General features: G+C 33.7%; 2 protein-coding genes across 2 annotated transcripts; both read left to right on the top strand.

The window, feature by feature from the left end:
• Positions 1-6,410: 6,410 nt before the first annotated feature.
• pon2 (paraoxonase 2) lies at positions 6,411-9,848 on the top strand. Its single transcript, XM_056475320.1, has 9 exons — positions 6,411-6,626; positions 6,782-6,852; positions 7,273-7,325; positions 7,492-7,657; positions 7,843-7,969; positions 8,057-8,257; positions 8,379-8,460; positions 8,666-8,794; positions 9,339-9,848. Exons 1-9 carry the CDS (start codon positions 6,550-6,552, stop codon positions 9,501-9,503), a joined length of 1,071 nt encoding a protein of 356 aa, XP_056331295.1. The 5' UTR covers positions 6,411-6,549; the 3' UTR covers positions 9,504-9,848.
• A 938-nt stretch (positions 9,849-10,786) lies between these two features.
• On the top strand, positions 10,787-16,589 carry LOC130242930 (serum paraoxonase/arylesterase 2-like). The gene is made up of 9 exons (XM_056474890.1): positions 10,787-10,905; positions 11,074-11,144; positions 12,653-12,708; positions 12,817-12,982; positions 13,195-13,321; positions 13,421-13,621; positions 13,742-13,823; positions 16,062-16,190; positions 16,379-16,589. Exons 1-9 carry the CDS (start codon positions 10,829-10,831, stop codon positions 16,541-16,543), a joined length of 1,074 nt encoding a protein of 357 aa, XP_056330865.1. The 5' UTR covers positions 10,787-10,828; the 3' UTR covers positions 16,544-16,589.
• The last annotated feature ends 583 nt before the right edge of the window (positions 16,590-17,172 follow it).

The following is a 17,172-nucleotide window of genomic DNA, read 5'->3' on the forward strand; positions in this document are numbered from 1 at the left end:
GTTGCAGCTGAAAGGGCATCTGCTGTGTATGCTGAATAAGTTGGCTGTTCATTCCACAGTGGCAACCCCTGATGAATAAAGGGACTAAGTCGAAGAAAAATGAATGAATGAACATTAGACTATTTATAATTATTAAATAATTTGTAAATACATTTTCTGTTGTATTTTTATTTATATTATTTTGCTTAATAAATTAATATTTTATTAAATTACTTTAATAAATTATAAAAAATATTAATAAATTATTTTTTTATTGTTAGTATTTTTTATTTTATTATAAAATTATTAATTTTTTATCTCAAATTTGCACAGACTGTAGCCTCTATTGCAGCCTCCTATCCCAATATTGAAAACCTTTGGCTTACAGAATAGCAAAAAAAGATTATTGCTTTGCTACTACATAGCACACTAAGGACTCTCGCATAATTCACACAGTGCTTTAAAGTGTATTATTAAAAGCATCAATCAATAGTTGGCATTAATCCAACTACCATATGTCTGAATGTGGAACTATGCTGTTAAATTAACTAGTGTTTTCATGTGAACAACATTTATTCAGAACTGTGAAGAGACTTTCACAAGCAAAATTAGAACGCAGGCCACACTGAGCTCGCCTGGTAGAAGAAGAGCTATTTCTGCAATACTCCAGTTTGTTTCCATGGGGAATGAGTCTATTTTCTACATTGTCACATGTCCTCCCATCAGATATGCATTCTGTAACCTATTTCAGGGAAAAGCCTGGTATTACTGGTGCAACATGAGGCAACACTACAGACAGAAACATTTTTTCATGCATCTGCAATTTTGAGATTTGGGTCCTTTTTGGCTTTCCATGAAGTGTTTTTAGTGTGTGTTGTGTGTCTCCATGTGTGTGTAATGTAAAGAAAGCATCAAAAATATATATTTAAATTCTTCGTTTGTCACACGATGTTAGTTTGTGTTCAATTGCAATATATTTTTAAAGGTAACTTTCTCAAAAAAATAAAAATAAAATAAAAAATCTCCTGCATTGAGCCATATATATACTTTTTCAGCAGCAGTTACATACAATAACCTTCAGTTTCATTCATATCTGTATTCTGAGGGAGGTTCACAAATTTTGAAGTGTTCAGAATCATCAGATTTATGCAAATTGGGTCATATCTAATTGAAATTAAACCTACTTTGCATATTTAAACATAAAATTCTAAAAAACTAGATTACAAAAAAAGTTTTTAAAGGAACATTCCACTTTCTTTTGAAAATAGGCTCATTTTACCTGTCACCTAGAGTTAAACAGTTGAATTTAACCATTTTTGGAATCCTTTCAGCTGATGTCCAGCTTAGCTTAGCGTAAATCATTGAATCGGATTAGACCATTAGCATGTTGCTAAAAGAGCCCCTATTTTGCATTATAAAAGATAATATTTTGGTTTTGGTGGTCTCCAACAACAGGCTGATATGCTTGCAAGGTCAAAAAACACTTTCATTGTCTTAAAATAAGCATTTTTTTTTACCTAAATGACGTTCACCAGCACTTCATATTTGATGTTGGTAATGTAAAGTATCAACGTCAACACGTTCAAGCAAAAGATCCAAACCCACGATTCATTTATTCGACTCTGAGTCGACTATTTCGTTAAAGAATGAATAGTTTTAAAAACAGATTTAAACCTCAGCTGGATGTTTTCAGTCACTTAGTGCTGTGTTACACACCACATGGAAGGTCATTTTTTGAAAAAACCCATAATAGGGGCTCTTTAAAAATTAAAAACAATTATATATATTTTTGATAATTTTTGTATTTTGACCTTAACATTTCTGTAGTTACATAGTGTACTAATACCGGAACTCAACTCTTATTTTGGCGCAATAATCAAGGGACTTTGCTATCAAGCATGGCTGCAGTGGGCGCAATGATAAGGTCCATTGATTATTATGCCAGAAATTAGAGTAGAGTTCCTACTTTCCAGCCATGTTGTCTTTTTAGAAAATAGTAACTTTTCATTTTCCACTGATCATAATACACAATGTACAGAAAAGTCAAGCTTTAAATAGAAAAATGATCAAAATTTGTGTTTATTTTTTTGAGCGTGATGCTAATGGTCTAATATGATGCAGTGGTTTATGCTAAGCTAAGCCAAATGTACTCCCACCAGACCCAGAGCTCAACTGCATGGATTAATAATGGATGTAATCAACTGTTTAAGACAGCTTCAACTGTTAACTCTAGAAGACTTGTAAAATGAGCCTGTAAAAAATGAGAGGAGTGTTCCTTTAATCAGTGAACCGTAGGAGTATGCCAAAAACTGTTTTTAAAACCCTATATATACATTTTTTAACCCTATAGGAAGCTCTTGTGCAATCAGTGCTCACAAATGCAACAGCAGTTTTGCTCGAATATGAAGTGATTACCGAATTTGTTGCATAACTAGTAAGGCAGGTATTTCAGTTTGTTTAAATCCCCACCCCAGTATAGCCCTTCTAGCATGACAGTTCAAAAAGACCGTCACTCATTAATGGGTAAAGCTAGAGCTTCATCTGCCATGGTTTGTTCACTCCTAAGTACATACTTCAGTGCAATGAAGAGAAAACTATGCAGAGAAAAATGTTAGTGAATCACAGGTAAAATGCCAAAGTCTTTGCAAAGGGTGTGTTGATGTGCTTTCCATGTGAAATATGTTCTTGCAGCTTGCTATTGTCAAACACAAACACATAGTTTACTTAAAAGTATTTTACAAAAGCACCTGACACCACAGAATGACACATTTAAGTACACTGTAAATGATGGTAATTAACAGCTGATCTGTAGCTTGTGGTTTGTATGAGTTTCTTGTTTATTTTTGGTTTTGAACTGAATTATGGGATCATAATCTTTGATTTGACACTTTTTGATGTTGACACTTTTACTTTTAAGTGACTATTACTGACCCTTTAACTAGTTTGAAACTATATTTTTGGGGTTGTCGTAAGTTATAGTATAAAAACAGGGTTAAGAGCTGCCATTTTGAGAATATTAATTCTTATATTCTATTATACTTTTATTATCTTGCAACAGATGAGAAATTGTAAATTAATTGTACTGGATTGCTTTTGTGTAGTTGACATAAAAGCATTTTGATTTGCTGCAAAGTATTATTTTTTATGTTTTACCCTTACAAAAAATTACTGCAATTAAAAAAAAATAATAATAATACTGCAGTTTTTAAAGGAATACTGGCATTTTAATTAACTTCTAAAAAATGCAGTTTTTTCTGTTTTTTGCAATACAACTGATGTACTTCTACAATACAACTGCAGTACAGCTACTACTTTTCCTGCTCGGTGGTTTCCAATTAAGGTTTCAATACTTCAGTTGTATTTCTGAAGTACCACCAGGATATATTGTATTGGACTTTTCAGAAGTATAACTAACTACAGAAATACATCTACAATACTGCAGTATATAATAAACTAAAGTACACTTTTAATACTTATGTACCTAAGTGCAATAAATCATAAAACATATCACTATATTGCCCCTCTGAGTTTATTTAATGTTACTTCAGTTGTACTGCAAATTGTATTGCTGTTGAACTTTATTGCCTTGTAGTTGAACTGTGTTTTTACCTCATTATACTGCAATTTTGCAGTTGCATTGAATTTTGCCACAGTTATCCTTGAATCTAGGCTACTGCTGCTGTACTGTTCAGTTCACTGCAGTTACTTTTTCATATTCGTTTTTGCAAATAAAGTCTTAAAATTCTAATTAGACAATTACTTGAATCACAAAAAAAAAAAAACATCCCTGAAAAAAGTATAAAATATTCTTGGTAGATGTTGAATAACAAACCCCTTGGAACACAAGTGCAGTACAGTTCTTACCACACCATTAGTATATTAGACTACAGCAGCACAAGTGCAGTAAAGACAGAGTTCACTTGTTTTTACTCCAGCTCATACTGCTGTTGAACTTTATTGTACTGTATTTGAACTGTGTTTAGTTGCAATTTTGCAATTGTACTTCTATATACTGCTGTTGTACTGCAGTTTTACTTCCTGCAGTTATTTTTTTGTAAGACTAATTACATTTTTTGAATTTAGATTCTTTATATTAACAATTTTATCCATTTAAAAAAATGATGTACATGTATTTAAATCAGTTCATATTAAATGAAGAACTACAGTGCATGGCACTAAGAGAATATGTCAGAAGGATTACAAATGACATTATGAGGATATGTGGATTTAAAACTACAGGATAGTTAAAATATGTAAAGAAATGTGCCATTAATTATCTTCCTCTGGAGTAAAGATAATAATGTTGCAAATAATGTTCAGGTTTTACTTCATACTAACTAGCAGCCAGCCAGAGGAACTACTTTTGTATTACCTGTGTATCTTTTACTCAGTGCCAATAGCGACCCACTGCACTGTAAGAATCAAAGAAATGCTGACCAGTAAAGCACCTAAAACCTTTAACTTATAGAGAAGTTAGATAAGTTTTGACCAAAAATATGCTTTAAAAATAATCAATAGGCATTTTCTTTGTCAACTACAATTTAATGCTGTTCTGTACAACAATAAGCAGTAAAGCAGTTTCATTATGTTGTTAAATGTTGCACCATAAAGCAGAGAGGTTTCTGATATTATCAATAGAAGAATGTGATTAATGGTTTTAAAGAAATTCAGCATTCATAATGCCTTTATTTAGATCATATAGGTCTCCAACTCGATTCCTTGAGGGCCGCAGCTCAGCACAGTTTTGTTTGACCCCTGATCAAGCACAGCTGATTCAAGTAATCAAGATTACTATAGACCAGGGATCACCAAACTTGTTCCTGGAGGTCCGGTGTCCTGCAGATTTTAGCTCCAACCCTAATCAAACACACCAGAACAAGCTAATCAAGATCTTACTAGGTATACTTGAAACACCCAGGCAGGTGTGTTGAGGCAAGTTGGAGCTAAACCCTGCAGGGCACCGGACCTCCAGGAATGAGATTGGTGACCCCTGCTGTAGACTATTAAGGAGATGTGAGTTGGAGGTGGTTGAAGCTAAACCATGCAGAGCTGCGGCCCTCCGGTAATTGAGTTTGAGAACATTGATTTAGATTACCAACCCAGCAGATAATACTGGTAAAATCTTATAAAAAATGATGATGTTTTGCAATATTGTTATGCTTAGATTTAAAGAATGCTGATCAAAATTACACATTTGTTTATTATACATTTTACATCATTGAATATGTGTGCTCCACACACACACACACACACACACACACACACACACGCACACACACACACACACACACACACACACACACACACACACACACGCACACACACACACACACACACACACACACACACACACAAAGCACTGCTGATGCACAAGGAACACACATGGAAAATTTGCTTTCAAATACTTTTGTATCTCTCATTCAATGTTTTTTTTCTCCAAATATGTAAGAATTTAATTTAGATCTGCCATAAAAGAATTCGGTATGCAAATAATAGGCGACAGTGCCCACCACTGGGCGATGAATGCTACTACAACAAGAACCTGAGACAAAATAGTACACTATATTACTATCAAAGCTGTTGAATGATTAAAATAGAACATCATTCTCTTGGCACTCATTTAATCGGCAGTGAAAATAATGAAAAATAATGTAAAAAGCAACCTTAATGGTGGTTATTACAGTTCTAGTAAATATTTTCTCTAAACCAGACATTTATTTTTCTTATGCAACCTTTCAAAACTCACAGGACTCTGAATTATTCATACAAAAGATTAATACAAAACTTCTGCATGAAAGGAGACATCTCAAGGTTGGTTTGCATGTCAAGTGCGTAATTAAGGTAGGATAAAGGCAAAACACCGAAGCACATCTCTGAATGGGGTCACTGCCAAAGTACAGGTTAATGAAGAAAATGCAACTGGGTCAACTGTGTGAATTAACAAAAACTTCAAATGAAGCACTTTATAGGGGGTGGACTTTGAAACTGTGTGTTGCCAAATCTCCTAATATTACTTATAATATACAAGAATAACAAATAAAATTACATTAATAACTTTAGATAATTCAGATTTCATAAACACATTAAACAATTCGAGAACTGCAACTTACAAATAAATATGCTTTCCTTTGGTATAATATGTTTGATATACAATAATAATACACCCCCTCACATGTCATTTTTAATATGATTTGCACCATAGTTGTTTACAATTTAAATATATTTTAAGTTTATTAAATTTAATTTAAATATTTCACACATTTAATTTTAAAATGTGCAGTTTGGACAGTAGGTGGTGCTATTTGGCAGCTGGGAATTAGGTTACGTTCAATAAGACTTTATACATGGCTATTTGCTCTATTAAATTTGGGATAAACATCTGTATGGTATGTATGCCAGTTGTATGTATGTATGCCAAGTTAAGTTTCATTCCTGGAACGATACACTCAAAAACAAGAGCCCCTTGTGGATTATATTTGTAGATTCCCAGTTATTTAAAAAGCAAGTAAAGCATACAATGAGCGGACATGGCAACACTGATGGTTTTGGTGCGCTGGACTTTCAGACGGTATGGGCAAGTTAACTTTTCTCTCGCTTGCGGTTGTCGCTTTTGCGGTTTTGATCGGAGAAAGACTCATTTCATTAAGGTTTGTTCATCCGTCCTATTTATATAGCGACTGTACTGTTATTAGAAGCTTGTTCCGACATTTGTGTCTATGCATAATAGTTCATTTGTGCATAACTGTTGCACATGACCACAATCGTGTCAGTGTTTTGCTCAGCCTTTTTGTCTTCTCCACAGGCATGTAGCGCTTTCCTACAGAGAACTAACCCAGAACTATCTCCCTAACTGCAATTTTATAGAGGGCATAGGTTAGTATTGCCTTCACTTGAGGTTATGATTCATTTCCTTGTTTTAATTGATCAACGGTGGACCTAATGCTGTTTAAAATATAAATCTTGAGGTTCATGTAATGTAATGTTTCAATGGCCACTTGTGTATACACTCAATATGGACACACATATAAACATACCCAACATTGAGTTATTTCTTTCAATTAAGTTTAGATGACACCTGTTAGCTTAAGATTTGGGCTTGTTTGTTCACATTTGACCAATTATTGAATTACAACCCAGCATTTTAGTGTAAATTTGACACTGCAAATTGATGTTGTAATGATCTGTGTGTATTATGCATAACATTTGAACAGAATATGCTATATATTCAATGTGTTATACTATATCATATAACATTTGAACATAATATGTTATATACTTAATGTGTTTTAACAGATTTTGGGGCTGAAGATATCACCATACTTGATGGATCTGCCTTTCTTAGTACTGTACGTAGCAAAATTATTTAACCCAAATTTTATAGGGTCACTGATGATGTCTTTATAAAAGTACCTATTTAATTTCATGATATCAATTTTACTAAAAGCACATGGTTAAACTGCTAAACTGTACAAGTGTAGATTTTACTGTTGACCGAAAATGAATTATGCATAGGGCTTGAAGTATCCTGGTGTACCGTCCTACTCAGAAGACCCAGGAAAGATCTACACACTGAATCTGTTGGACTCTGAACAGAAAATTAAAGTACTAAACATCAAGGGAGACTTTGACAAAGACTCCTTTAATCCACATGGAATCAGTGTGTACACGGACGATAAAGGTTTGTCATTTTTATTAAATTTATTTATTATTTAAAGTTTTATGTTTCATTTTCTTTTCAAATTTATACTTGACACTGCTTAGATTTTAAACAGATTTTCTACTCATATCAGAAGTAGTCATTGGAAATGTTCAAACCTTGATAACCTAATAGTTTGTTAATTCCTCCCCTCTCTTTCTTTGCAGATGGTGCCATATACCTATTTGTTGTTAATCATCCTCAGGGCAAAAGTCAAGTGGAGATTTTCAGATTTTTTGAGAATGAAAATGCTCTTGAACACATGAAGACCATTAGGCATGAGCTCCTGCACAAGTATGTGCTTTTTAAAACTACAATATTTGTGTAACTATAACTTATCTGAAATTAAATTCCATTTTGTATTGTTTGTGTATTTGTCAGTGTGAATGATATAGTGGCTGTGGGGACTGAAAGCTTTTATGCCACCAATGATCATTACTTCACTAATGACATTCTGAAGATTGTGGAGCCATTTCTCTCTTTGCCGTGGTGTGATGTGGTTTATTACAGTCCTGAGACTGTGCAAGTTGTGGCAGGAGGATTCTTATCTGCCAACGGCATAAATATCTCCCCTGACAAAAGGTTGCAAAAAAAAAAAAAGATTTGTACTGTTTAAAGTACAAAGTAATATAAGATTGTCAATGCATTTCTTATGCAATTATATGTTTCATGTGCAATTAATACCAAGATTGTTTAATTTTAGGCACTTGTATGTATCACATATTCTGAAGCACACAATTGCTGTCTTGGAAATACAGAAAAACACTGTAGTGTCTCATGTAAAGGTAAACACAATTGTTTACACAATGTATTATCCCATTTCATAGTTGGTCATAGTGTCAGTTTGTACTTTTAGGTTTGTCATAAGTTATATTTTGTTAACCTCAAATAAAACAATAAATAGTGTAGATCATGCTTTATAAGTTAGATACGTTAAATAAGAAAGTTTAGCAAAAATTATTGTTATTTCTGCATATTTATTTTTCTTAGGAAATTGATGTGGGGTCACTCTGTGACAATATTGAGGTGGATCGTGAGTCTGGAGATCTGTGGATTGGCTGTCACCCAAACGGTCTCAAATGTGTTTTTCATGATCCAAATGATCCGCCTGGTTCTGAGGTGTGTGAATATATGTAGCATAAAAAAATGTCACATTTGTAGAGTGCATGCTTGTATGATGTGTGAGTCATAACTAGGCCCACATGGAATCTGCCTGTGTAGAAATCCACAGATTTTTAGCCCATCATTGAATCTATTTATTTACTTGTGTAAATGTGTGTAAAGTTATATTTATTCAGTTTTCAAATTAATTTTACTAATTTTATTGTAATATAATATTAAAATGTTCAAATGATTTAATTACAATACAGTTTGTGAAGTAATATTTTCTGTCTTTTAGTAGATATATGAGACTTTTTTTGTTTACCCAGTAAGTGGATCTAATTGGATTTGCATTGTAAACATTAAAATAAAAGTTAAAAAATTATTATTTTTTATTTCATATATTATGTGATTAGGTATGATGCTCTTAAAATCTTCCGCAGAAATAGCAAAAAATGTCAGCAGATTCTGTCTGGCCCTAATCAGAACATGTTCCCAATCCTTTCTCTTCAATTTTTATCTGGTCTACTCTATAACATCTCCATGTTCTTCTACCTAATAGGTAATAAGGATTGAGAACATCCTCACTGAAAAGCCACGGGTGACTCAGGTGTATGCAGATGACGGCAGTGTGATCATTGCTTCTTCGGTGGCAGCTCCTTATAGAGGAAAAGTGCTCATTGGAACAGTTTATCAGAAAGCTCTCATCTGTGACCTTAAAGAGTGATTATATGTACTTACATGGGAGAATAAATATTGTCCTTAGTCTTTGAAAGAATTTATTGGAATAGGGTCTCTTCAGAGAACAAGAATGAAAGACAAGATCCTCTAATTCTGTATGGTTTACTGACCTGAAATGGCTGGAGGTACCAACTGTGTCCTGCAGTTTGACATGCTACTTTTGTATCAAAATGGCAACAATGGGACAATAAAATCCTAGATCATGTCACAATGTTCAAAACTGTTCTATGGAGTCTTTATCTATTAAAAAAAAAAAACAATACATTTTCATCAGCTGAACAATCAACATGTTGTTAAACAGTACAATACATTGAACAATCAATAAACCAATGATTTCTTCAACGAGTTTCTAAAGACGCTTCATGATGATCAAAAAATATTTTATTTCATTCATTCATTTTCTTTTCGGCTTAGTCCCTTTATTAATCAGGGGTTTCCACAGCGGAATGAACCGCCAACTTATCCAGCATGTGTTTTATGTAGTAGATGCCCTTCCAGCCGCATCCCAACACTGAGAAACACCCACAGACTACGGCCAATTTAGCTTACCCAATTCATAGCGAATGTCTTTGGCCTGTGGAGGAAATGGGAGCACCCAGAGGAAACCCACGCTAACACAGGGAGAACATCCAAACTCCACACAGAAATGCCAACTGACCCAGCCGGGGCTCGAACGAGCAACCTTCTTGCTCTGAGGCGATCATGCTACTCACTGCGCCACTGTGACGCTAATATTTTACTTATAAAACTAAAAATATTTATTTTATTTCACTCAACAAACTTTCCATTTTGTTTGAAAGCCGAATCCCATATGGTTTTGGATATACATAGTAGTAGATCTTCTTTATCTGAATAGGTCATACATTTAAAACATCATGGCTATTAGTTTTTTTAATGCATTTCTAAAGAGAGGACAGTGAATAATTTTGTGGACAATGTGTGAATTTAAAGAGTTTGACAACCAGTTTTAAGCATAAAAAGTTAAATTCTGTCCAGACCTTGTCTGCTGATCTCGTTGGAATAATAATAACACACGTTTGATTTTTCCCTCTTATGTTGCATATCTGGCATGCTAGATAAACGAGGCATTATAGGCTTTATTCAGTCAACTCAAGGCATAATTTAATACAATGCAAATGCTTTCTTGGCCAAGCACCACAAAATGTAATTAAAGCATTAAAGTAGAAAAAGGTGATCTCACATGTAGATATACGCTGTTGAATTAAGTATAGTCCAAAGTGCATATAATGCGAGTACTTGGCAACACTGATAAGAGTTCGTCCTGTTTTGCGTTTGCCAGTGTCAGTCATTATGGGTAAGTTAGCAGTTCTCTCGTTAGTTGCTGTTGCTCTGGCAGTTTTCATCGGAGAAAGGCTCGGCACACTTAGGTTTGTGGCTGGTTATAATCGCATTTAAAATACTTGCAGAAACTTTTCTTTGACTAAACGCTCTTCTGAACTATTTTGTTACACCCGTGAAGTAATAGTTCACGCAAAAGCAATACAGTGCTCGTGAAGACAATAGTTATAAACATTGAAATGTGATCTTCTCCACAGACATTTAACGCTTTCCTACAGAGAACTAACCAAGAATTACCTTCCTAACTGTCAACTAATTAAGGGCATTGGTAAGTTTGTAAACTATTAATCTACTATCATTTCCTGGTCTGAATGAGTTGTTTTGATGTTTCAAACACTGCAAATGAGAAGATTGCAGCGATGTTATATTCAGAATGTGGATCTGATCTAACCGTGACGATACACTAGTTTTTTTGTATGACACACTGTATGACAAAAACAACAACATTTTGATTAATTCATCATATCATGAATCAAAAATCTCCTCATTTGTAGTGTTCTCTATAAAATGTGTAGTCTATACAATTCAGCTGTTAAATACACACTAACAACGTGTTATTTTCATTATGATTAACTTAAGAGCTGCTACACATTCACTTTACAGCCATGTCAGGGATCTTCCTGGTGAAACAACTCCTGAGGTGACTGTAAACTAGGGATTTGGGTGCACAACTATACACAGGCCTAGAAGGGCTATTCTCATTTATTCAGTCAGTTTCATTCATCATTCCAAGTCTCCTATTAGAATTAGAACACTAAGTCTAGTTTTCAACTTTTATGCAATTCTTAATAATATACCTTGCATGATTTTCAGGATTTTTACAGATAGAAAAAAAGATATGTGTTATGAGTTGTGCTTTGATTAAGATATACTCAGAAGCAATTTTTGTAAGCATTGCAAACTGATTTGTTGTGTTTACCGTTTTGATCGAGTAGGTTTTTAAAATATTGTTCTGCATTGTATTGTCTTACTAAAGTATGTGTTTAAGTTAATATAGTAACATGTCATGTTTGAGTTGGAGTAGCGCAAATTTAACATGCAAGTATCTAAATCAGGGCCATGTACCATGGCTAGTCAGTTAAATTTCTGCTTAGTTTGCACTAATTCTGAGTTTAAGGTACCATGAAGCTAGCTCAGCTCCATTATTATTACTTTGAGAGGCATATTTGACTAACAAAAATATATTTATTCAAGTTTAATCAAGCTAATTCAAAACTAGCAGACGATTTTATCCAAGGCGACTTCCAAGTGAGGTTGAAAGAAGCGCTTTAAATCATCAAAGAGTAGTAGTATACTGCTATTTCAAGTGTCATATTTTCTCATTATGATCATAATGATCTGTTCTACAGATCAACAGATCAACAATGATCTGTTCTACAGCTCCTACATATATTAATGTTTACATGTATAAACTGAATATTGTGCTACAACCATTAACCAGTAAACCCACTATATCTATCTTACTTTGTAGTATAATTTAAAATAAGTACAAGTGGAAAACTTAAGTTGTGTACTTAAATATTACCGCTTAAAATATACATTAATGGTATATTTGGGATCAAGCTGCATTTTTAAAAATATTCTCTGATATCCACCTATAATGCTATCAAGATTGTTTTTTTCACATAAAAAAATAACAGGCAATGTTTTGTAGTGATTTGTTAATATAATTTCCGGAATTAACTAAAGCTCACTTAAATTTGAAGACCTACTGTACATTTAAACAAATATTAATGCTGTGGTGATCTGTAATGTGCTATTTCTGTGTTTATACAGAGTTTGGGGCTGAGGATATCACCATTCTTGAAGATGGATTGGCTTTTCTGAGCACTGTATGTCAAAACAACAAAATAATGAATTACTTTATTGTTTTAATTACTTTGAGTGTTTTCCCAGTAGAATTACCAATTTCAACACACTATCAACTGAATTATCCATAGGGCTTGAAGTATCCAGGTTTACCATCTTATTCAGACAGCCCTGGAAAGATCTATACCCTGAATCTGTTGGATTTTAAACCAAAAGTCGAATCACTGAGCATCAAAGGAGACTTTGACAAAGATTCTTTTAATCCACATGGAATCAGCGTGTACATCGATGACAAAGGTTTGCTATTTTTTTTTTTTACAATTGTATACATGAACAAGAAGAGCTGCATTATTAAATTCAGCATAAGCTGCTTTTATTGCTACTGTTTCATTTATAATACCTACACTCACACTATAAGAAGTAGCAAAGTGTTTATGTGAAATGGATGATTGTTACACAGTTTTTGATTGATGATCATTTATTTATCAGTTATTCTTTTGTCTTTACAGATGGTGGAATATACCTATTTGTTGTTAATCATCCTCAAGGCAAAAGCCAAGTGGAAATTTTCAGATTTGTCGACCATGAAAATGCTCTTAAACACATCAAAACCATTAAGCATGAACTACTGCATAAGTATGTGCTATTAAAAACAAACAAAAAACACCACATCTTTTCTGTTACCATAAAACTAACCAGGAATTAAATACCGATTATTGTTTGTGTATTTGTTAGTGTGAATGATATAGTGGCTGTGGGGACTGAAAGCTTTTATGCCACCAATGATCATTACTTCACTAATGACATTCTGAAGTCTTTGGAGCTGCTTTTTTCTTTGCCGTGGTGTGATGTGGTTTATTACAGTCCTGAGACTGTGCAGGTTGTGGCAGGAGGATTTTTATCTGCCAACGGCATAAACATTTCTCCTAACAAAAGGTAAGTAGCTGAAAAAGATGCAATTATCAGTGAACCAAATTAATATAAGGTTATCAATGCAATACTTGTGGAGTGGTGTTATGTTTATGTGTTAATGATGCATATAATATTTAATTTCAGGCATCTGTATGTGTCAAATATCATGAAGCACAAAATTACAGTCTTGGAAATACAGAAAACCACTGAGCTGTCTCATGTGAAGGTAAACTCAAAATACATGAAAGGTTACATATTATTTTATCCTATATTGTACAGGTTGCCCGCAGGGTTTTAAAAAGTATTAAAAGTTGATAAATCAATGTAGAGAAATTTAACGCCTTTAAAAAGTCTTAAATGCTATTTTGATTATTCAATGTATGGTTGTATGCTAAAGTTTGCCTGAATTCTGCGAATATCTGGATGCTGTGTAGTTTATAAAATCCTACTAGATTTGACATCATGCTGCTTTGTTTACTGCAGTAATCAACACCATAATTTCTGCAGTTCTATAGGCACCAACCTGCTGAATTAGCTAGATTTAATGGATTTTTATTCAGTTTATAAACAATGTTTTATTTTGGATTCGTTTTTTACATTAATATTCAGTAAATATACTGTAAATTAAAATCTCGCCAGTGTTTCCGGTTGAAACCTAAAGTGGTTTTAAGGTCTTAAAATGTATGGAAAGAGTCTTTAAAAGGTATTGAATTTCACTCTCTGATTCCTGTATATACTCTGTAGCAGCAAGGGCTGTATGATAAACCGAAATTAAATCAAATTTGTGATTTGGCAATATCTGCAACCATCGTGCACATCTTCACATCAGGGAAGCACGGCTCTTTAATCAGTAGTAAATGTCCTCCGAAGGCTAGAGGGCGCTCTCACACAGAAACTGCAAATACGCTGCAACAACGAGACACAGGGAATTAAACAGGATTTAACTGCTTTTATTGATTCACCGTGACTAATAATCACATGACCATGGAATCATCTCAAAGAGTTATTTATTTTCGACACTCAAGTTTTAAAGTGAGTTTTGAGTAAAACTATGTCAGTGTGGCATTTTCACATTCACATTCAGATGCAGCTGCAACACAGCTCTGAATCACTGAGAAGCAAAACAAATTACAGATTGATTATATTAGATTTCATAATCATGACAATTTTTGCTTAAGTGCTCAGAGATATATTGCTCTTCTGTAGTAAACCCTCCATCTGAGGCCGTGTGCATTCGACCATGGGAGTTTTTAAACTTCAAGTTTTATTATGCAGTTTGGCAGTTTGTCCTCATCAAAAAGAAGTATGAGGTGACTGAAATCAAATTTTTTTAAAAAACTCCAGCCAGGGTGTAGATTGTCTGGCCATTAAACTGGAGTTTTTGCATCATTGTGTTGGTGTGCATTCTGTTTTCTCTTTTCTGATTGGCCAGCATGGCACACAATACGTTATTTTTTTCACCTCACGTGAGTTAAATTATTTGAACTCTAGTTGAACTTGGTTTTTTTTTATTTAATTTTATTTTTTTTAATGTAATTTACTTGCATGATGAGTGCATCACAGTGCATTTTTTGCATCTTCAAGTAGACTGGGATTTAAAAAAAAATTTAACTAAGGAGAAAAAAAAATATATATAAAATACTTGTGTAAGTCTGGATGTGACCTGAAAGCTGGGGCAGGAGATTTACAGAACTGGTTTTACTGACAAAATGCACATGGAAACTGCATTTGTGTGGTGGCCGAGAGAGCTTAACGTGCTGCAATTTAAGAACACAAGCAATTATAAAAAACACCAAATTAAGAAACGATTATCAGTTTGACCGCACATGTTGCAAATTCTCACAACACGAACAATTAAGGAAACTCGCTGCATTTGGTCACAACACAAACAACTGAAGAAACGCGCTACATTTATTAAACATGCTGCATATTATTAAAACAACGTTTCATATTTAATCATCAGTTTATTTAGACTAATAATTTACAAACAACAATTGAATCGTGTAATCAGGTTATTAAAATAAACCACCTCACCTTTAAAAGACCACCAACAACTTCAATATCTCAGCAGGGTCTGTCATGTTTTTGGGTCACCTTGAAACATTTCTCTTGTGTTACGTGGATATTTGCAAGTGTTGTGACAATGTAGTGTGTTTCTTCAGTTGCTTGATATTAAAAAAAACCCTGTTTTTATAAAGTACTTGTGTAACTGTGGACGTGGCCTGAAAGCAGAGGCAGGAAACTTACTGCTGATTTGCAGATCTGGATTACGTTTGTACGGTGGCCGAGAGAGCATTTGATTAATTTTGCAGCCCCACCATATATATGCACATTATTATATCATAATTATATAATATTTTTTTTATCTAATCTTAGAATAGTATGTTTCTTGGATAACAACCAGATACAATTTCTTAATAGTTTTAATTGTTGTTAATATTAATATAATATTTTTCTCACTCAGGAAGTTGATGTGGGATCACTCTGTGATAACATTGAGGTGGATCGTGAGTCTGGAGATTTGTGGCTTGGCTGTCATCCAAACGCTTTCAAATTCTTTTATTGTGATCCAAATGATCCGGCTGGCTCAGAGGTGTGTGAATATATGTAGCAAGCATAATGCTTGAGCCAAATTTATTACGCCCAAGGTCAAATTTGGAGAGCTGACATGTTTGAGACATAAGTTGCTATCCTGTTCTTTTCTTACTATTTCTTCTGAGCCCTAAACTACATTTAAGTTACAAAAAATCTATATCATGTCCATGTTTTTCTACTGTATAGGTAATCAAGATTGAACACATCCTCTCTGAAAAGCCTCGAGTGACTCAGGTGTATTCAGATGACGGCAGTGTGATCATCGGTTCATCAGTGGCAGCTCCTTATGGAGGGAAAGTGCTCATCGGAACAGTTTATCAGAAAGCTCTCATCTGTGACCTTAAAGAGTGATTTTACTTACAAATGAACATTAATAATAAACAATTCTTTGAAAGAATTTGTGTAAATCACTTCATTTCAGTTTCAGTATGTCAGCAGTGAGTAAAATCTGTACGAATTAAGTAATACTTTTTAAAACAACCTACAAACCATGTTAAGCACATCAGATTAGATGGCATGTTCAATTACATGATTTGCAAGAAAACACTTTCAGTCTTAACAATGGCACTTAAAGATCCTTGATGATGCAATTTTCACAATTGACATCTTTCTAAAGCCACCTCTTTAACTGCCAAACTTGGACCAAATTTTGTGTTACTTTTTTTTTAGAAAGTCAATTTATCAGTTGTCAAACAACAAGTTGCTAGGATGTGTCCAAGGCCTCATGATGACTTAAAATAAATAAAAACTAACACAAAAATCTAAACTGAAAAAAAAACTATAGAAAAAAGAAAATATATTGTAGATGGTAAGAACCAATATAATACGCTCCCTAAAATCCATACCTTGTCTAACTTCTGGTCAATATGAATAACATGCTGTGTGTTGGAGGTTTATTCAGAAAACAAAGAATAATAATATACAAATATAATATGTATATATGCCAAGAAATAAAGTTACCTTCGATTTAGAGATAAGAT

This window comes from Danio aesculapii, chromosome 16 (assembly GCF_903798145.1).
Source record: "Danio aesculapii chromosome 16, fDanAes4.1, whole genome shotgun sequence".
Lineage (NCBI taxonomy): Eukaryota > Metazoa > Chordata > Actinopteri > Cypriniformes > Danionidae > Danio > Danio aesculapii.

Coding starts and splice junctions, on each gene's coding strand:
- LOC130242930 (XM_056474890.1), top strand. CDS start 10,829: ATGGGTAAGTTAGCAGTTCTCTCGTTAGTTGCTGTTGCTCTGGCAGTT. Junction 12,983..13,194: donor CGTGTACATCGATGACAAAG/GTTTGCTATTTT, acceptor TTGTCTTTACAG/ATGGTGGAATATACCTATTT. Junction 16,191..16,378: donor ATGATCCGGCTGGCTCAGAG/GTGTGTGAATAT, acceptor TCTACTGTATAG/GTAATCAAGATTGAACACAT.
- pon2 (XM_056475320.1), top strand. CDS start 6,550: ATGGGCAAGTTAACTTTTCTCTCGCTTGCGGTTGTCGCTTTTGCGGTT. Junction 7,658..7,842: donor TGTGTACACGGACGATAAAG/GTTTGTCATTTT, acceptor CTTTCTTTGCAG/ATGGTGCCATATACCTATTT. Junction 8,795..9,338: donor ATGATCCGCCTGGTTCTGAG/GTGTGTGAATAT, acceptor TCTACCTAATAG/GTAATAAGGATTGAGAACAT.